The sequence below is a fragment of the Cibotium barometz genome, chromosome 28 (assembly GCF_041138505.1).
Source record: "Cibotium barometz isolate CiBa-2024 chromosome 28, ASM4113850v1, whole genome shotgun sequence".
NCBI lineage: Eukaryota > Viridiplantae > Streptophyta > Polypodiopsida > Cyatheales > Cibotiaceae > Cibotium > Cibotium barometz.
The window spans coordinates 1,260,059-1,281,166 of NC_141073.1; the positions used below are offsets into that span (position 1 = coordinate 1,260,059).

General features: G+C 44.3%; 1 protein-coding gene across 8 annotated transcripts in view; it reads right to left on the minus strand.

Annotated features, from left to right (window-relative positions):
- Positions 1-5,250: 5,250 nt before the first annotated feature.
- The window catches only part of LOC147622385 (putative inactive cadmium/zinc-transporting ATPase HMA3), a 43,827-nt gene continuing 27,969 nt past the window's right edge, over positions 5,251-21,108 (minus strand). For 6 of the 8 annotated variants that reach the window (XM_086821919.1, XM_086821922.1, XM_086821923.1 and 3 more), the window contains 10 exons: positions 9,343-10,021; positions 8,963-9,220; positions 8,734-8,831; positions 8,393-8,648; positions 7,900-8,037; positions 7,487-7,814; positions 7,189-7,388; positions 6,954-7,102; positions 6,770-6,838; positions 5,251-6,663 (listed from right to left, as the gene is read on the minus strand). In XM_086821919.1, the coding sequence (XP_086678045.1) occupies positions 5,626-6,663; positions 6,770-6,838; positions 6,954-7,102; positions 7,189-7,388; positions 7,487-7,814; positions 7,900-8,037; positions 8,393-8,648; positions 8,734-8,831; positions 8,963-9,220; positions 9,343-10,021 (3,213 nt within the window). In that variant the 3' untranslated portion in view covers positions 5,251-5,625. Of the gene's footprint in view, positions 6,664-6,769; positions 6,839-6,953; positions 7,103-7,188; positions 7,389-7,486; positions 7,815-7,899; positions 8,038-8,392; positions 8,649-8,733; positions 8,832-8,962; positions 9,221-9,342; positions 10,022-20,519; positions 20,728-20,782; positions 20,994-21,108 lie in introns of those variants that run through there. The other 2 variants (XM_086821924.1, XM_086821925.1) reach the window with 2 other exon arrangements.

A 21,108-nucleotide genomic window follows, 5' to 3' on the forward strand; every position in this document is an offset into this window, starting at 1 on the left:
TATCTTCAAGGAAATCCTTGACAGATTGAATCTTCTCCTTTTCTAGGCCTACAGCCATCGGAGATGTCGGCTGGAATCCATACATTAACATGAATGGTGTAAATCCAGTTAGTCGTCGCGCTGAGTGTTTGGAGCTACTATAGGCAAACTCCAATAAGGGCAAATACTCTTCCCAATTAGATTGCTTCTTACTAACATAAGAACGCAACATATTCTCTAGAATTTGGTTAACTCTTTCAGTTTGACCATCAGACTCCGGATGATCTGCCGTACTCATACTCAAAGTAGTATCCAACTTTTTGAAGACTTCCCTCCAAAAATGACTGTTGAACTTTCTATCTCTATCCGACACTATATCTGCAAGTAGGCCATATAGCTTGTAGAGATGTTCAATAAAGAGTTTTGCCAACTCTGGCGTTTTAACAGTTTTCTTCGTGGCGATAAACTTTGCCATTTTAGTTAACCTGGTCCACTACCACCCACACCGAGTCATTCCCTCCACTCATCTTGGGTAAACCGGTAATGAAATCCATAGAAATGCTTTCCCATTTTCCTTGAGGAATTTCCAGCGGATGGAGTAGTCCTCCAACCTTAAGACGTTCGTGTTTATTGACGTGGCACTTACTGTATTTCAGCACATAAGTCTGGACGTCCTTAAACAAACTAGGTCAATAAAACTGTCTTTTTACTAGTGCATAGGTCTTCTGAATCCCCGGATGACCCGCACTTGGACTATCATGACTTTCTTTAAGAATTTGGGCCCGAAAGTCACCAATAGTTGGTACACATACTCTACCCTTGTAGAGTAAGTACCCGTCGCGTCAATGGAGTAATTAGCATATTTCTCCCCCCGACGAAGTTTATCACTCCCCTTTGAAGCTCTGGCAGTCAAAGGTGATGAAGGGCCTACGTCAGAGCTCTCCGGCTCCAAACTATACCCAGAAGACACGGCTAGTCTCTCCGGACTAACTCTCGCTTCCCTTCCCGTTGCACCTTCAGGTAGTCTCTTCGGACTAGCAATCCATGCCAACGAGGGAGGTGGTCGCGTCTGTGAAGAAGTGCGTATACATACAACGCGCCAGACCTCTGTAAAAGACGGATCGTGCTCACATAAACCACGTAGTGACTCCAAGAAATCATTCTTGAAGACTGTGAAACTAAGTTCATTAATCTGTGGCATGCGACTAAGTGCATCTGCCACCACGTTATACTTACCTTTCTGGTAACGTATCTGAAGGTCAAACTCCTGTAGAATCTCCGCCCACCGAGCTTTTCTACCCTTCAGTTCACTTTGACTTGAAAGCCATTTTAGACTTTCATGGTCTGTCCGGACCTCAAAAGAAGCACTATATAAATAGTGTCTCCACTTTTTCAGTGCATGAACTATCGCTAGTAAACTCGCTCGTAAGCCGAGTAGTTACGCTGCGCACGATCTAACTTTTTACTCTCAAATGCAATTGGGCGTCCCCTTTGCATAAGTACGGCCCCAATGGCCTCATTACTAGCGTCTGTTTCCAAGACAAATGGCTCATTTGGATCGACAATAGTCAAAACAGGTGCAGCTGCTATGGTCACCTTGAGCTTATCAAAGCTCTTCTGTTGGGCTTCCCCCCAACTAATGTTTTTAGTTTTTGACTGTAACTGGTCAATCATCAACGGGACTGCTATCTTCGCGTAGTCCTTTACATATTGTCGGTAGAATCCCGACATGCCAAGAAAAATCTGCAGTTCCTCGAGATTCTTCGGCGCTGGCCATTTAAGAATAGCCTCTACTTTTTCTGGCTCCATCCGCATACCATCGGCGGATATAATATGGCCAAGGTAGTGAATTTCTGTTTCAAAAAATTCACATTTGCTCTTCTTTGCAAATAGTTTGTGCTCTCGCAACAACTCGAACACTAGACACAAATGCTCTATGTGTTCTTTCTGTGTCTTACTGTACACAAGAATATCATCTAGGAAAACTACTACGAATTTTTCCAGATATGGACGTAAAATGCTATCCATCAGCGTCATAAACGTCGCTGGAGCATTGGTTAGCCCAAATGGCATAACCAAAAACTCAAAATGCTCGAAACGGGTCCTAAATGAGTTGATCAAAGAACTCATCCATGTGTGGCATCGGATACTTGTTCTTAATCATTATCTAATTAAGAGCCCTATAGTCTATGCACATCGGATACTTGTTCTTAATCATTATCTAATTAAGAGCCCTATAGTCTGCACATCCGCATAGATCCGTCTTTCTTCTTTACCAGAAGAATAGGCGATGCCCACGGACTTGAACTAGGCCGAATAAAGCCTTTGTTCAAATATTCCGTCAATTGTTTTTCCACCTCTTGTGCCTCGGAGTGGCTTAATCTATAAGCAGGTTTACTTATAGGTTTTGATCCTGGCATAACTTCGATGCCATGGTCTACTTCTCTAGATGGTGGTAAGCCATCTGGCACATCATCAGGAAAAACATCCTGAAATTCCTCTAATAAATTCATTAAAGTATCTACGTACTTTCTCTTTAATGTCTCTTTCGCCTTGGATTTTTTCTTACGTACTTTTTCTTTAATGTCTCTTTCGCCTTGGATTTTTTCTTGTTTGAATCGCATGCATGCCAAACAAGGTTTTCAAACAGTGGGTCTCGTCCAAGGCTATTTTGTTTTCCTTGTTTGTCTACACAAACATAATTTACAGTTTATCTACGAAAACAGAATTTAAAAGAGGGTAACAAGCATATACCTCTGTTATCTGGTCTCTCCGGACCGCTGTGCACAGCTCCATGGAGGAAATAAGTGGTGTGGCGGGGACAGTACGGTCGCCTTGCAGGGTAATGACTCTACCTCCATGCTCAAAACGTAGCGTATTATGTAGGTAATTCCGAGCTAGACTAGGGCCCAAGCCATACAGCCACTCCCTGCCTAGATATACGTCTGTTCTGGCTAAGTGCATGACCTGAAAGTCAAGCGGACCCTCGTAGTCCTGCATAGATACTCAGCCTTTGTGTGCCCTACATCGTTGCAATTAAAGCAGCGATTTTCCTTTCGCGCTTTAATATACTGCTCTTTCTTTTGGATTTCGGTCTCTTTTCTTCCTGGATGGTCGCGGTTTTTTAGACCAATGACCACCCTGTCCACTCTTAATGGCTCAAATATTTTAGCCATTGGGTTTAGTTTGGGTGTAGGCCCATGTAATCTCTCTATCGTTGCCATATCTTGACATTGCGAATTGCTCCTTAATGAGCAAGCACACGTGTTTTGTTTTTGCTTTTTAGGTTTTCTTACAGGCCATTTCAACCTTAAGAGGCTGAGTCTGTCCTTCACAGAGAAGTAGAAGGCGGTGGGGACACACTACGCCTAGCAGACATCTTTAATTCTTGCACAAAGAAAAATGCGAGAACTCGAAAATTACAAAAACACTAATTCAATGAGCAGTGGTGGAGAATAGTCACCCCCGCGTGCGACTGTCGTCGACTGTGTCGATTTGTGTTGCGCTGCGAGCCTCTACAAGCGTCGCTACTCCGGGATGCTCCGATCCGAGAGAAAGGTGCCTGCAATGGAGCGCTTTGGTGTGTGCAACGGAGAGAGAGAGAGAGAGAGAGAGAGAGAGAGAGAGAGAGAGAGTGAGAGAGAGAGAGAGAATTCTTCCTTTCGATTGGGTCAAGGTCCCGTGCGTGACCGGGGACCGGTGACCGGGGACCGGAGCCCACTCAATGGTTTTCAACCATTGAGTGGGCTCCGGTCCCCGGTCACGCACGGACCCTGACCCAATCGAAACTCACGTTTTGATACCAGTGTTAGATTATCGTAACACCACTACGGGCGTTACCACAAGAGGGGACGGCCTCTGGCTCACCACCCAGCCATAGAGGAAGAATGAGGATTGCCCCTCATCCCCCAGGTTATATAGTGTGTGGCCTGCCGTCCACACTAGCCTGGTTGCCCATGACTCCGCATGGGCGTCCTCTCCCACACTGAACCCCGGATGGCCATGTCCTCGGTACTCCGGCCGAGGCGTTGACGCTAAAGCCCCGTCTGGCCATCCGGTCTGCCGGCCGCCGTCGGTCTCACAGGCGTTACAGCCTACGTGACAGATAGCGTTCTTGTTAACAATCCAATGAGAGCCATGACATGTGAAGAAATCCATGTTTCTCGTGTTGAATGGTGTAATTATTGGCACAAAAAATAATATCCCTAGTAGCATCCCATAAATAGTTTAGCACTTGCTTCTCTAAGGTCCTCAAGATTTACCATTTGATTATCATTTATAGAGATTTTGAGTTGCCTACACACTAGGCCCAATAGGAGATCCATCAATATGTATTGGCAGTTTCAAAAGAGATACATGCATAGGGCATTTGAACATAAGAAAGAAGTCTTTAAGTAGCTAGAAGTTGATTCCTATGGTTCCCCAAATTTTGTTAGGATTGACTAATGTCACGGTTCCCCCTACGGTTGCATATGGCATTCCACTTTAATGTTGGTCAAAGGAGTGGGCATTTGTTCTTTGTATGATTACCTACATAGTAAGGCTACCACATATTCCTTCTTTGATATGCAAGTCAAGGGTTTTTGTTGATTCTTTCTTGCGTGATCTTGTTCTTGTTCCACAACTTTTCTATTAGGCTTGCCATTTTCTCTAGCTTGATCTTGTTCTTGTTCCATGCCTTTTTATTTTAAGGCTTTAAGATGCACATGTTCATTAAAGCTCTTACAAGGAGTCTTCTCTCAAATCACTCATCACTCTCTCGTCTTCCACAAACTTTTTTCCCTGATCATCGGTGGACATGCCACAAATTTCTCTCCCTCATGATATAATCTGGAGGCTTTTCAGAAGCAATATGCATCAAAAATGATTTACTCTGGAGGCTTTTCAGAAGCAACATGCATCAAAATGTCACTCAACAAGTCGATTGGTAGCCACTCAAAATCATTTTGCTATCAAATAGAAAATATTGAATTGTGTTATAATTTTCCACAAGAGCAGTTAAGGTGGCCTTAATCTTGTGGTAGCAAAACTAGACAATGCCACCACTTTTAGTTCAACCTCCCCCCCCTCTCTCTCTCTCTCCCTCCCACACACACACATATCAAGGTTGAAATCCCCCCCCCCCTCTCTCTCTCTCTCCTCCCCGAGGGGACACACACACACATCAAGGCTGAAATTCGAAGGCAGACGCCAACCTTTAATTAGAAGGCCAAATTTTACTTTAGCCTTCAAATTCACATAAATATGCATATCTAAATATAAAAATTCGGATTGATGGAAATCTGCATATCTATATATAAAAATTGGGATTGATGGCCTCCTACCTGCAGCCGGGTTTTTTTTTTTTTGGGGGGGGGGGGGGGGGGGGGGGGGGGGGCTTTGAAGACTTCAAATTTCAGCACTGACACACACAAAAACACACACACCAAGGCCTAATGCGCCATCGTATTGCATATATGATTCCAAATGTTATATGATTCCAAATGTTAATTTTGGATGAAAATGCCACGTTGTGCTCTTGCTAAACTTTATATTTTTGTTTCGTCTCTGATTTTTTTTTGTGTTCAATCGAGCGTACTATTCTATTGTATTCTTTTCTATGTGAGAGGTGGCCACCTCGCAGGCACACACTTAATTTACATCCTGTCAAAGTTGAGTTTGAGAGTGAGGCTCCTCATCATGAGAAGTAGTAGTAGTAGTAGTACAGAAGGAGGCACATAATAAATCCTCGCCCTCGCCGTCGCTGGCGCGGCCGCTGTTTGTAGTTTCAGAAGCACAATATGCTGCACACAAATTGACTTGTTGATTATGGGAATCTTTGCTAACAGCAGGGAAACCTAGAAGCTGAGGGTGAGGTCCTGCTGTTTCAAGGCAAGTCTCTGCGGTGCCCTCAGATACGACGACCACGCAGTCAATTCCTTGGCAATCCTTTGCACACGTGTCCTTGTGGCCCAATCTCCTCCTTATTCTGCTGCTGTTTGTTAAGCTTTTACTGCTGAATTCACAACAAGCCTTAGCCACAGAGCAGTTCTCTGCAAGATGATCACTATGATCATGGCAGCAGCTGCCACCGCCATCGTGTCCCCCATCCTTCCTTGACTTGCAGCGAATCGAAATGTCAGGAAGCCGCAGCTTCAGAAAACAAGCTCCACCCTCCGAACAAGTCTTTGATGTCTTGCGATGGTGGTGGTGGTGGCTGCTGTGATTATCATGACAATGTTTCCTTCCATCGTCATCACCGTGGCTATGTCCACAATGCTCTTCACCCTTCTCCCTACCTAGCAAAAGCATGCTGTTGAAGATTACAATCAAGCATGTACCTACATCAGCAAGAACTGCACCCCAGAGAGACGCATATCCCACTCCAGCAAGGACAATGATAAGAAGCTTTGTCGTAAGCGATAAAAGAATGTTTTGTTGAATTTTCCTACGTGCTTTTCTTCCAAGCTCCACTGCTGCTGCAAGTTGTCTAAGATCATTTGTCATCAGAGCTATGTCTGCAGTTTCCATGGCAACAGCCGAACCAGCAACACCCATGGCTATGCCTACATCAGCAGCAGCTAGAGCTGGTGCATCATTTATTCCATCACCCACCATCCCAGTCAAGCCTATCTTTTTCAGTTGCTTGAGCACCTCCACTTTGTCCTGAGGGAGCAACTGAGCATGCACGTCAACATCCCCTAGCTGCAAACAGAAACATCACTGCTCTGTTAATATTCACTTCTTCAATTGCGATGTAAACCTACATTAATCACTCACAGAAAAAGGGGGTTCACAACTCATTAATCACCTTTCTTTGTGCCACAGTCGCTGCAGCTAAGCTGTCACCTGTAAGCATTGCAATCTGGAGACCCAAGTTCTGCAGACATTTCATAAAGCAGATGAATGAATACACAGATGTCTTACAAAATCTGCAAAGAAACCTGGTGAAACTCTCTATATGTTCTAGAAATACTTAGCCTTTAAAACCTTACCCTCATGTCACTGACAGCTTCTGGTGCCTCTAATCTAAGATGATCACCTGCACATAAAATGCCTTCAAGTTTCTCATCCATGCCAATCCAGCTGATACTCCAACCTTGGCTTCTCCACGTCTCCAGCATTGAAGGTTCAGCCACCTCAACTACAGGTTACAAGATAAAAATGCTACTCATGATTGCTTTTCATGTCTTCCTGTTACCTTGTCATCAAAAGGATAAGTAAAGGTACCTTCAGTCCAATGAAGCCGCTTTGCTAAACGCTCATTCCCAATGTGAATTATATGACCATCGAGTACACCACTAACACCTTCTCCAGCTAGAATTGTGAAATCTTCGACCTCACCGGAAGGTTCAATACCATGCAATTTTGCATATGCAACAAATGATGATGCCATTGGGTGGCTTGATTTGCTTTCAATGCATGAAATCCTGCAGAGCACAGCACTGAAAAAGCTTAGCATGCAGGTGCCTCATCAAAGATGTCCGATGTGTTTCAAACTTGGAAGTCTTTATAGATCAACTCATACCAGTAAAGAAGCTTGGGTAAGTCAATGTTTCTGTTCAAAGGCCGCACCTCTGCGACTTGGAAATGCCCCTCAGTTAGAGTCCCTGTTTTGTCCATAGCAATTACCTTGAGCTTTCCGAGAGCCTCTAAAGAGCTGCCACCTTTTACAATAAGACCCATTCGAGCAGCTCGAGCGATTGCGCAAGTTGTGGTGACAGGCGTAGATATCACCAAAGCGCAGGGGCAAGCAACGACAAGAAGAACAAGAGCGACGTACAACCAGTGTCGTACATTGTGGGCATGCACAGACAAAGGTATAGTAGCAATTGCGATAGCAACAATGACAACAACTGCACATAACAAAAACAACTTTCTTTGGGTTTAAGATCTTTTCTCATAGGCCATCCATTAACCTTTGTAAATTTAAAATGTTACCTGGAGTGTAATATTTTGCGAATTTCTCCACCAATTGTTCGACATGCGAGCGCTGAGTTTGAGCTTCTTCTACTAACCTTACCATCCTTGATACTGCAGAGTCTTCAGCCAAGGCAGTTGTCTCAATGCACAGATATCCTGATAAACCAGAACCACAGTGGAATGTAACGGAAACCAAAAGCGCGAAACGGAAATGGAGACGGCTGTCTGCAACAGAAACGGCCTACAACTAGGACACGGCGAGTCTTTACCATTACATGAAAGGTAATGAATCGTATACAAAAGGCATGAGCGAAATAGAGGAGGTGGGGGGGAGGGATGAGGGAAAAATCACAATCTAGAAGAAGGACGAAACTTTTTTTCCCTTTTTTTTTTTTTGGGGGGGGGGGGGATGGCGTTTCCGCATTTTGCTTGTAAATGACCAACAAAAGTCAAGTGCTTGTGTAACTGATTTTCGACAGCAAAGCACTTCATAAATGTGCAAAACACATACCTGTCATGTTCAATGTTCCGGCCCGAACACTCGCTCCTGCTGCTTTTTCTACAGGGAGAGACTCGCCAGTCAAACTGCTTTCATCTACTGCACTCTTTCCAAACAACACGACACTATCAATAGGTACTTGATCTCCAGCTTTTACTGAAAGCCTAGTCCCCACTTCAACCTCTGCAACTGGAACTTTCAAGCCGTTGTCAGCAAGAAAAGCATTCTGGGGGGCCAAGCTTGCTACAGATGATATCGCCAAACGAGCCTGCATGCATGTCACCTTAAGGAACTATTCACAGTCCATAAGCAGAAGAATGCAAGCACCAAAAGCTCTCAAATGATGTAATCACCTTGTCACTGGACCTTGACTCGAGCCAATCTGCCAGTGTAAACAGAAACACAATTGATCCAGCCTCTAAGTAATCTCCTAAACCAATGGCACCAGCAACTGCTATGCGTACAGACATGTTTGCAATGTCAGCATATAATCTATAATTTTCACATAATTAATGAGTCTCATAATATCACCTTATGATAAAAAGATAAGAGCCATTAGACTGAATTTACAGAAAAACCTGCCTGCTATGAGCATCAGAACATTTATGTCCAGTATGCAGCGTTGTAATGAGACAAAACTTCTCAATATGATGGGTGGTATACCAACTGCCACTGCCCCCAAACCCACCCATCGCAATGGACCGTACACGTACTGGAAAAATGTTAAAGCCACCGTGAGTCCAGAAGCAATTGTGTATGGACTAGGCCACTTGTGAGCTGCCTTCCACTCTCCTTGGTGATGGATGCTGGCTTCCAGCCTCGCATTATTCAACAATTTCACTACATTGGTACATAAAAAGGTTAACAGATTCAGACCAAACTGGAATAGGTCCAAAAATGATAGCAAATCACGTACTCGCGGCTCATATTTAATGGGAAAATTGAGGGTCAGAGATGGCTACCTAGCCATGCAGCTGTAGTCAATGCTGGATCATGGCGTACAGTTACTGTCCTGGCTGCAACATTCACTAATACCTCTTGAACTCCTGGCAAAGGTTCCAAAATCTTTTTCACAAGGGGAACTTCTGCAGGACAACAGATTCCGAGAATGTCTATCGTAGTCTTTTGCAGTTCCTGAGGTCTCCCTTTGCTCTCTACATGCACTTTGAGTGTCTCTCTTGTATCTTCTTGGTGGAGCAGTTTTTCTGCTTCAGATGAATTTTGCATCAAAGGGCATGTAGCACCAACTAAAGGTTGTGTGCACAATGTGGTACAAAAATCTTTAGACATGTTAACTAACGAATTCCGACGCTTATAGCCTTCAAATTGGGGACCCTCGTACTCGAAAAGATCAAAATACTGTCTAGGAAGCTTCTCCAATCTTCCTTGTGATTCTCCAACTTTGACGAGGCGTCCATGCCTTACAAACTGGGATACACCATCATCATTTACATGTGCATGGCTCAGCTTAAATGACCCATCACCCATAGGTACAACCCAGTCAAAATGATCTCCATGTGCAATTTGATCATGACCACAGCCTTCCTTGTGCATATGGTCCTTCTCTTCTACCAAATCCTTCCAGCATGAACCAGGCAGGTCCCATAGCATTGGGAGAGCACATCCTGCTTCTTCCATACACTGGATCAACCAATGAAACCCAGACAGAAGGTAAATACTAGTGTGTTTATTTTATAAGTAACTATAAAGTAACGAAAGGATCCAGATTGTCATTCTAACACTTTTATCAGCATTTTCAAGAGAAGCCAATTCCTTAACGCTGCTCCATAGAAAATCGCATTGATTAAACCTATTTTTAAGATACTGAAAAGTTTTTCACTTGAATAATCTTGCTTAGCAGAGCTAGAAAAGCTACCAAATATATTTTTAGTAGTCACTATGAAAAATAACTAGCTTAATCAGAACCCACTAACTCTCTTTCTCACTACCAAATATATTTTTAGTAGTCACTATGAAAAATATCTAGCTTAATCAGAACCCACTAACTCTCTTTCTCAGAGTCAAAGAGTTAATGAAAGCTTCAGCAATCTTAGTTAGTCTAATCTCTTGGGAAACTGTAAGTATGTTTTTACAGCAGGATGGCAATGAAGAAACTATGACTTGCTTCTGGTTGTTTTTTTCTTCAGAAAAGAGACTTCTAGTAAGTGATATAAAATCATATAAAGGGAGATCTCAAACCAAAAGGTAGGGAGATCTTATGATTTGCAGCTCACACTACCCTCTTAAGTGCCCATGTTCCCTACCATCTTCTCTCTATTGTTCCACCAACACATGATAGAGACAATCTGCAAGAGAGCACGCAAGCCAAGAGAACACTACACAAGGTATGTGAACATGGAGTCCTACTCCGGCCTCCTACTACTTGCATTAAAGCTTACCAATTCCAAGTAGAGTTGATGACAGTGGAAGTCTTTGTGATGGAAGCGTATGGAGTGTCGAAATCTTTAATCTATCGCGATCCTTCATGACAAGAGTCTTAAAGAGGATGAAGGGAACCTAGGAAAGCTTCCCCTATGGTTCAACTTGAGTAAGGACTGCTGAAATTAGGGTTTTCAGCCAAAAGAACAGAAATTACAGCAAAAGAAAGGACTGTTTTGCTGAATTTCAATCATTGGGAGTGTGTAGGAGAGTGAATACCACTTGGAAACACTCTTGGAAGCTTGGAAAACACACTAGCAAGCTTGGATATTGAGTTGGAAAGGAGAAAATGCAGAAAATACAGCCAAAGAGGCTCATGAAGGGGAGGGAGGGAGTGACAGGGCTACTTCTAGAGAGAGGGAAGAGAGAGATAATAAAATGTCCAGCCTTGGGTGTCAAGCACAGAGGACAAGTGACTTGTGGTGCAAGTTGGGATTGACACATGGCTGGTTGCTCTCTTTGTACAAAAGGGATAAGGTCTGGGCGGTGGGCATTGAGTTTTGTCCACCTCGGGACATCAGTGTATGCAAACCATAGTCCCCAGGACCGGGAAACGAATCGCGACTAGGCCAGGTAGAGGAAACGAGACCGGGCCAATTAAAGGAAACAAAAACGGCAAGAAACGACACGTATACAACTTAATGCGCGAAAAACGAATAGTTCAGTACATCGTAGGACTCACATAATTAAACATACACAAAGTATTCAAAAGACATTAAAAGAAGTGGACACGTATTTGCACAATGAGACCTCATTATGTAGTACAGTGAAATACATCAAGATCATGAGGCTCTACATATGAGTACAAGAAGACAAACTAGAGGGGATCTCAATGCCATGGTCTAGATCTAGTAAATCATCTGAAGGAAAAGAGCTTGCACCGCTAGAACTAGCACCTGTGTCCATGGGTACACTACACTGCTCCTCTACATCTCAAGTACTCTCATCCTCCTCTGACCAATGTTTCCATTCTTGTGGGTTCTCTAAGCGCTCTAGAAGCCGCAAATTTACACTAACAAAAACCAAATCATCAGTGTTTCAGTGCCAAGACAGTTTCGCTTTTTTGAAGCGTTTCCAGTGCCAAGACGGTTTTGCTTTTTTGAAGCGATGTGATTGAAAGAGCTCCAAAGCTGCTCTAGGCAAGAAGAACTCACAGCTTGGCTCAAGATCTTGATGGCCACCTCTTGTAACTCCGTGGGGAACACAAGAAGCTGTTGTGGCCAGGATTTATGGAGCAGGATCAGTGTCGGCTGCAGCAATGATGGGACTTGTCCAGGGGACCTGCCCGACAGCAGGTCAGCCAGTCCACCAATGCCTCTAAGTCCTATAAATAGGCAAGGCTTGGCTCCCAGTCATTCATTCAGTCCAGTAGGGGGCTGGGTCATAGATTTAGGACTAGACTAGGTAAAAGGATATGAAGTGCAATCTTTAATTGGACCAGAAGGAAAACGGAGCAAAGGTGTATGAGTTACCCCAGTGCTCCAAGCTTACCAGAGAACTTGAAGACCAAGTTAGAGAGCTTGGGGATTGAGCCGATGGATATGAAGTGCAATCTTTAATTGGACCAGAAGGAAAACGGAGCAAAGGTGTATGAGTTACCCCAGTGCTCCAAGCTTAGCAAAAGGGGATGTCATGTGCATCCGTTCATCCCAATGCTCATAGACATGTATATTCTCATTAGCAAATATATGGGTAGATTTAGGGGCAGATTTAGAGCAGATTTTGCAGCCCTACAAGCTCCCGGAAGTGCCCAAGACATAGCCCAATGGTTGGGACACCTTTTGGACATAGTTTGGACACAAAATATGACTGTTTGGACAATGTTTTGTGGGAAAAATAGGCGAAACCGACTTGATTACGAATTCATTCCTTTTTCCTATAAATAGGATCATTAGGCATTCATTAGAATCATCATTCAAAGATCGAGAGGATCCATTTGTCATAGTCTGCAAGGCAGCAAGGACACAGTGGTGGATCAACAGGAGCTTCTCTTGTTCGATTGCAAGTAGAGGGTTGCACGGATCTTTGGTATGCATCATGAACCTGTGAATCAGCAAGATCATTGTATATATAGCATGTTTTGGCAATATACAGTAGATTAGGTCTCTCTCTCCCTCTCTTTTGTGTCTTTGCTAAACATAGGATTAGCGTTATCTTCTTTGCTTAGCGTTAATCATGAACACGCTTCCGCAACACATGTTACATTAGTATCAGAGCATCAGGCTCAGCAAAGCTAAACACTGATTCAGTCCCATATGATGGTGTACAGGTCCAAGGTACAGGAAAGTATATGGATACGAAGCCCAAGGCAAGGAATACAGAATCGGGAAGAGCTCCCAAGAGGTTTGTCGGTGGTGTTCCACAAAGCCAAAGGGGATGGCAGTCCTGTGAGCCAGATAGGTTCTCGGGCAACGGTCCCAAGGGAGGATTATCCTCCAAGGGGTGATGTGAGAGTGCCAGACTCATTTCTTAGGAATGAAGACCAAGACAGTGTTCAGAGTCAGGGCAGGAATGGATTGGGGACTGGAGGAAACACATGCATAGATTTTATTCAGAGTCAGAGTGGTTTTGGAGACCGGGCCGGGTTTTCAGTGAAAAGGGTTGCCAGAGTTGGATGGATGACAGAGGGACTCTGGGCATAGAGTGGGATGATGACAGTCATCCAAGAACAGGTTGAAATCCCATCATCAAGTTTAGCAGAGGGGGATGTCATGTGCATGAAATGCCATGGACACTCCCAGAGCTAATCCAGAAGGGGCAGCCAAGAAAAAGATTCTTAGAGTTAGGATTTGGGACACAAGGTGCAGTTTGGTCAAGGGTGGACTTGCAGCAGGGCATGGAAGGATTTGGTTGTGCTGTCGGCTGCTTGCAAAAGTGGTCGGTTGGACCAGATCAGAGGCGGGCTGGACGAGATCAGAAACGCTGCATTTTAATGGAATAAATACCACTACTGCTGGTGGCCGACCAGCAGTCAGCTAGTTCTCATTGTGTCCAAGAGCCTATAAATAGGCAGTTTGCTCATTGTAGGATTCATTCAACTCTTTAGGAGTTGGGTCCCTAGTATAGGAATGTTTTGGTGATGTTCACCTTTTCAAGAAGGCAGCCAAGGGCTGTAGATGTACATACCTTTTTGTACCATCAGAAATATACTGAAATTCCAGCCATATCTCTCTCTCTCTACTCTCCCTTCTGTCTGCGTTTTTGCATCAGCATGTTTCCAGTGGTGTTTAGGGCTGAAAGAAGACTCCCAGAGCTTCCGCGTGTTACGTTGGTATCAGAGCTTAGGTCATCCTAGGACAGTCCTTAGCTTACGTTTGGTGCATGCTGAATTAGGGTTTCTGAAATTAGGGTTTGCGTTTTAGGGTTTACGAGCAAGATTAGGGTTTGCGTTTTTGCGTTAAATCTGCATTTTTGCATCAACTTTTTGCTCATTTTCAGCATAGTATAGTGCTAGAAAGTCTAGTTTTCAGCCTAGCATGATCCTAGGGAGTTTAGAAAGCATGTAGAACTCTAGAGTTAGGGTTTTTGGGCTGATTACAACACAAAAAACAGCAAAAAAATATCATGAGTTCAGAGGCAATGGATGATGACTTTCTCGCGACTTTGCAGAGTCGTCGGAGACAGGAAGATGAACGATACAAAAGGGAACAAGAACGCTATCCTCAGTATGAACAAATCATCGTTGGGGCCAGGTTTAGGCAACAACTCATAGAAGAGCTTCAAGAAGAGATGCGTCAAGACCCACTTCTATACGAGCAAAGATGGACACAACTCAAGGAAACATGGGCACAATTCATGGCAGCATCAACAAAGGCCAAGAAGGAATCACCTAGGGTTGTAAAGCAGCCCATGACCGAGAGCGTTTACCCAACGAAAAGAGAGCTTCTAAGACGAGTTCTCGGGAGACGTGATCACAGAAAGAAGGAGGTGCCATTACCCGGGATGCACATGCCAGAACCAGAACCAAAGCCAAAGCTAGAGCCAGAAGCCAAACCAAAACCAGAACCACAGCTCGCGCAAGTGGATCTTTCCAAATCCTATTTGGAGGAGGATGAGGTCAACCCGATAGTTCCCAAGGAGGTGGATCTCTCCAAATCCTATTTGGAGGGGGATGAGGTCATCTTGACAATTTCAGAGGAGTTTTTAGAAGATCCAAAGACCAAGCCAGAGAACTTGAAGACTAAGTTAGAGAGCTTGGGATTGAGCCGATGGATATGAAGTGCAATCTTTAATTGGACCAGAAGGAAAACGGAGCAAAGGTGTATGGATTACCCCAGTGCTCCAAGCTTAGCAATGAAGCTCTGGGAGTCTTCTTTCAGCCCTAAACACCACTGGAAACATGCTGATGCAAAAACGCAGACAGAAGGGAGAGGAGAGAGAGAGAGAGATGGCTGGAATTTCAGTATATTTCTAATGGTACAAAAAGGTACCTACATCTACAGCCCTTGGCTACGTTCTTGAAAAGGTGAACATCACCAAAACATTCCTATACTAGGGACCCAACTCCTAAAGAGTTGAATGAATCCTACAATGAGCAAACTGCCTATTTATAGGCTCTTGGACACAACGAGAACTAGCCGACTGCTGGTCGGCCAGCACTCGTGGTATTTATTCCATTGAAATGCAGCGTTTCTAATCTCGTCCAGCCCGCCTCAGATCTGGTCCAACCGACCACTTTTGCACGCAGCCGACAGCACAACCAAATCCTTCCATGCCCTGCTGCAAGTCCACCCCTGACCAAACTGCACCTTGTGCCCCAAATCCTAACTCTAAGAATCTTTTTCTTGGCTGCCCCTTCTGGATTAGCTCTGGGAGTGTCCATGGCATTTCATGCACATGACATCCCCCTCTGCTAAACTTGATGACGGGATTCCAACCTGTTCTTGGATGACTGTCATCATCCCACTCTATTCCCGGAGTCCCTTTGTCATCCATCCAACTCTGGCAACCCTTTTCACTGAAAACCCGGCCCGGTCTCCAAAACCACTCTAACTCTGAATAAAATCTATGCATCTGTTCCCTCCAATCTCCAATCCATTCCTGCCCTGACTCTGAACACTGTCTTGGTCTTCATTCCTAAGAAATGAGTCTGACACTCTCACATCACCCCTTGGAGGATAATCCTCCCTTGGGACCGTTGCCCGAGAACCTATCTAGCTCACAAGACTGCCATCCCCTCTGGCTTTGTGGAACACCACCAACAAACCTCTTGGGAGCTCTTCCCGATTCTGTATTCCTTGCCTTGGGCTTCGTATCCGTATACTTTCCTGTACCTTGGACCTGTACACCATCATATGGGACTGAATCAGTGTTTAGCTTTGCTGAGCCTGATGCTCTGATACCAACGTAACACACGGAAGCTCTGGGAGTCTTCTTTCAGCCCTAAACACCACTGGAAACATGCTGATGCAAAAACGCAGACACAAGGGAGAGTAGAGAGAGAGATATATGGCTGGAATTTCAGTATATTTCTGATGGTACAAAAAGGTACCTACATCTACAGCCCTTGGCTGTCTTCTTGAAAAGGTGAACATCACCAAAACATTCTTATACTAGGGACCCAACTCCTAAAGAGTTGAATGAATCCTACAATGAGCAAACTGCCTATTTATAGGCTCTTGGACACAATGAGAACTAGCCGACTGCTGGTCGGCCAGCAGTCGTGGTATTTATTCCATTAAAATGCAGCGTTTCTGATCTGGTCCAGCCCGCCTCTGATCTGGTCCAACCGACCACTTTTTCAAGCAGCGGACAGCACAACCAAATCCTTCCATGCCCTGTTGCAAGTCCACCCTTGACCAAACTGCACCTTGTGCCCCAAATCCTAACTCTAAGAATCTTTTTCTTGGCTGCCCCTTCTGGATTAGCTCTGGGATTGTCCATGGCATTTCATCCACATGACATCCTCCCACCACACACACGGATCGGTGGTCAACCGATCCGCCAATGCATTTGCTTTACCGAATCTTTTCTTGCAAGCTCCGTAATTAGCTAGTTGATTCTTGATCAATCTTTGCTTCACAACATGTGGTTGTAGTCTCTCCAAGACAATGTCCCATCCATCCATGACCTCATCATCTGAGAACTCGTTGTCTCTCCAAGACAATGTCCCATCCATCCATGACCTCATCATCTGAGAACTCGTTGCCTAGCTGAAAGTGAGGGTCAACAACAAAGGCTGCTGCATGCATAGGAGAGTGATAGCCATCCCATCTATCCTGACATAAGGACCTCAACTCCTCATACTGTATTGGATTTGGCTCAATCTCCTTAAGTTTCTCCACCATCTTGTCCATGGACTCCTATATCTCGCGTTGTAGCTCTCATTTAATTGGCAACAAATAATTTTTTTAATGGTGTGATTAGGATGTAATTATTGAGATTAGGACTTTGTATTTACCATTAGGGTCTCAAAGTGCATTGTGAGATGAATTTTTGTGCCAAAGGAAGAGCTTCATTATGTTTTAGAGAAGTTCGCTGTAGGCATTGCAAATGAGAAAGAGACAAAAAGAGAGACGCCCGGTAGAGAGGTAGAGAGACAAAAAGAGAGACGCCCGGTAGAGAGGTAGAGGCAACACAGAAGCCGCGAAGACAACATCACCAAGCACAGAAGAGAGCACATACGTAGCCATTGAAAGGAGTAGCATGTTCATCAACAAATCAGTTCATAAATACGAGAGAAGCAATGGCGGCACAACTCATCAGCTAGGCTATATCAGCAGGTGGCCAAGGTAGCAAGAGCACTACTCAATGCAGTAAGGCTAAGAGTTGTGTCGGCTCTTATAAAACAGACTACAAAGGAGGACGAGCAACTCGGCGGTGATCACTTGCAACAAATCATCACAGCGGCACTGACAAAATTAACTGTGACCAAGTGCCCCTAATGCAGCAGCACTAAGCACAAAGACCAGCATTGAAGCATTTCTAAAAAATACTAATAGAAGGAGAGAGCCGAGCTTCTGCAACACTGTCAAAACCCTGTAGGCAAGCTTCTTGCGCAGAGGAGCACAAGCGTTCAAAGGTTAAAACCGTAAGTAATTAAGTAGTAGAATAAAGAGTGTTTTAAAAAAAGGGGATGAAAGTGTTTTTTAAGAGCCTAGTCACATGGAGTCATTAAAAACAAATGTGTATGGACTTCATCATCATCGACATCATGCACAACATTAAAGAATATTACAAGCAAGGGATCGACATCAACAAAAAGATCTTCATCCACACAAACTTCATCAACCAAGCAAAGAAGTGCAATAAGAAGAAAGCACATGCCAACTTTGCGAGCAATGAAGATGAAGGTGACAAAGCCTCTTGCTTAGAAAATGCCAAGAAGATTGGGCTTTCTAAACATCAAGGCTAGTGGCCACCCCATTGTAAACCCCTAACGCAAAATGGTGTAACCCTATGTGAAAATCCTTGTAAATCTAGGATACCTAGTAAAGATGGTGAGTCAACAAAATAGAGGATAATTCATGTATGCTGTAATAAGGAGGCTATTACTTGGAGGGGAAGTTTGTTGGGAAATGTCAAGCAATACCCACACATTATGGGGGAGTCACAAAGCCAAAGGTGTTTTGCAGCATGTAAAGTGGAAAAGATTTACCAGGGAATCTTTACATTTGCAAGTGGGGATGTTTACATGTGGAGCATTCAAGGTAGCCCACAATGATGACCTCTAGCCCACATGGACAATGGAGAGAATCATGGAAAAGGGCATCTAGATCCACAAATCAAGGGGAGCTTTATTAGCACCTAATCCTCATCTAAACATGCTTATGTACTAAGCTAATCCTTGTATCTCAAGCCTACATAATGAGGCTCTCATATCAATGAAGTACACAATCTATTTTGCATCAATCTCTTGTCATTATGCTCATTTGTCATTAGTGAGTTTATTAGCTTAATCCCATCATTATGTGATTGCCTTAATCCATTTCCTTAATTTCTTTTATTTCATCATTATCTCTCAACCATGGTTCTAATCACCTTCGATACACCATAGCTCAAAAGCGTTATAACATCTGGCTCGAGTACTATGCCATCCAATCTTGACCAATGCATCCTCTCGTGAAAAGCACTAACAAGAGACCAATCTGTGCAGCTGACCAATGCATGCCTTAATCCATTTCCTTAATCTCTTTTATTTCATCATTATCTCTCAACCATGATTCTAATTACCTTCGATCCACCATAGCTCAAGAGCTAACATCTGGCTCGAGAACTATGCCATCCAATCCTGACCAATGCATCAAGAGACAAATCTCCACAGCTGAGCAATGCATCCTCGTGAAAAGCACTAACAAGACCAATCTCTGCAAGTGACCAATGCATCCCCCTAAAAGCACTAACAAGAGAAGATATACCAGGCTGAGGCAAGCAGTATCACTGAGGCTCTAAAGGAATCCAATGAAGCATCTTTTTCCTTATGCTCATTAGGATGGGTGCAAACTGCTATGATTGATCCCAACCTAGCATCCCAAGCATCTCACAGCACTGCCTCCCTCAAACCAAGTAAATCCAAGTTCTGCGCCCCAATTGAGACTCTCACTGAGTCACTGACCCAAAAGCCAATGGATTTGTGCTAGTTGATAAGAGGAGCTGGGGGGCCTCCAGATACATAACTAGGGGATCTGGGGGCATCATCGACAAATAGATCAAGAAATCTGGAAGTGCTCTCCTCTGCCACCACATGCCAGTACACTGCTGCGAGCCTCACTATACAAGCAACACACATCTCTGATATCCAATCGTGTGAGAACCCCATACATCTAAGGGTTACTTTCAAAAAACTTTTCTGTTTTGTTTTGTTTTCTGATCCGAGTCAACTTGGTACAGACGTGCCCTGTCAAACTCGAAACGCCAAACGCTTTTGTGATTAGTTTTGATAGATAGCCCTTCATGGAACAACTTTTTATTACACTTACCACCCATCTGCATGAGCATGGTATCAATATTTTCTCTTCTATACTCCCTGGCAAGCTGTAACTCAATCCTAACAGTGCAAAGAGTATTTGAAATCCAGAGGGCATCAGGATGCTTTTCATGCTCCCTTTGCAAAGCTAACAACCTGCGCCTGATAGCCCTCTCATGATCAATAATCTCACGACTCCTCTTTTTTTTTTGGAAAAACGATCCTTCTATTAGTTAATGAGAAGACGCCATAAGGCTACAAAGCTCACCTCACAAGGAGGGATAATATATACATTGAACACCGGAGCTCCACCCCCGTGGCTGGCCGCTCTCGGGGGGGGGGGGGGGGGGGGGGGGGGGGGGGGGGGGGGGCTACCTAGTAGTACATGCGATCTCACGACTCCTTTGTAAGGCCAACTTGTGGTAAAAAACATTGATCATCTCTAATGCATGTGCAAAACCTTGTGGGCCATCAGAGAAGTCCTGGGAGCTCCAAATGTCAATCACCTGATGGGCTTGCACCCTTCTGGAAATTCATAATCAGCTCTTGGTAAGAGGTGTTGCAGCTAGTTGAATGGAAAGGCGATCAAAGGTACACTAGTAACTCTTTATTAAGTCTTCTCACCCCCCCCCCTCCCCCTTTAGCTGTGATGGACCCTAAAGGGGCCAGGAGACTCAACAACAAACAGTTAACACATTTTTATAATTTATGGGATGGACCACTGTTGGGTGGGAGAGAGGTACATCATATTAGAATCATGTTTAATATAGCTGGAATGGATGCTGGACTGCTTACCTTGACTCGTGAGAAAGTTCAGGAGCTGAGGTTCAATCCATCTTTAAGAAGTGATAGGCAGTACAAAGATCGGGTTTGGACAGAAGAAGCACCTCTCAAGCCCAAAACTTCTAGCTTATATATGAATGTGGTTGGTGAGGTGTAAGAAAACTCTCTTAAGAATGAAGACCTTGGAGGGTCCTGCTGGGGTGCCCTACCCATAGAATCAAAGCTGTTATAGAAGAACATAAGCTCAAGGAAACGAATGAGATATAGAAACAAACTTGAAGATGCTTGGCACTTGTTTTGGGACCGGGCAGATGGATATTGGAGCTGTTTGCGCACAGAATATCATGGACAGGAGAGCTCCCCGTAAGCTGCTTCTGTGCACCTCCCTCCTCCAGCCCGCCCTCCTGCTGTGCACTCCTCCTACCTGCTTCCTCCTGTTGCGCCTCCCCTCCACATGCTGCGCCTCCCTCCTTTCTCTTGCCTACCTCCTCCTTTCACTTGCCTGCCTCCTCTCGGGTTCGCCACAGAATTTTGACACCTCAGCTATCAGAATTTTAGACGAACCTCCGCATCAAAAAAACATTAGCGTTTCCTCACTTGA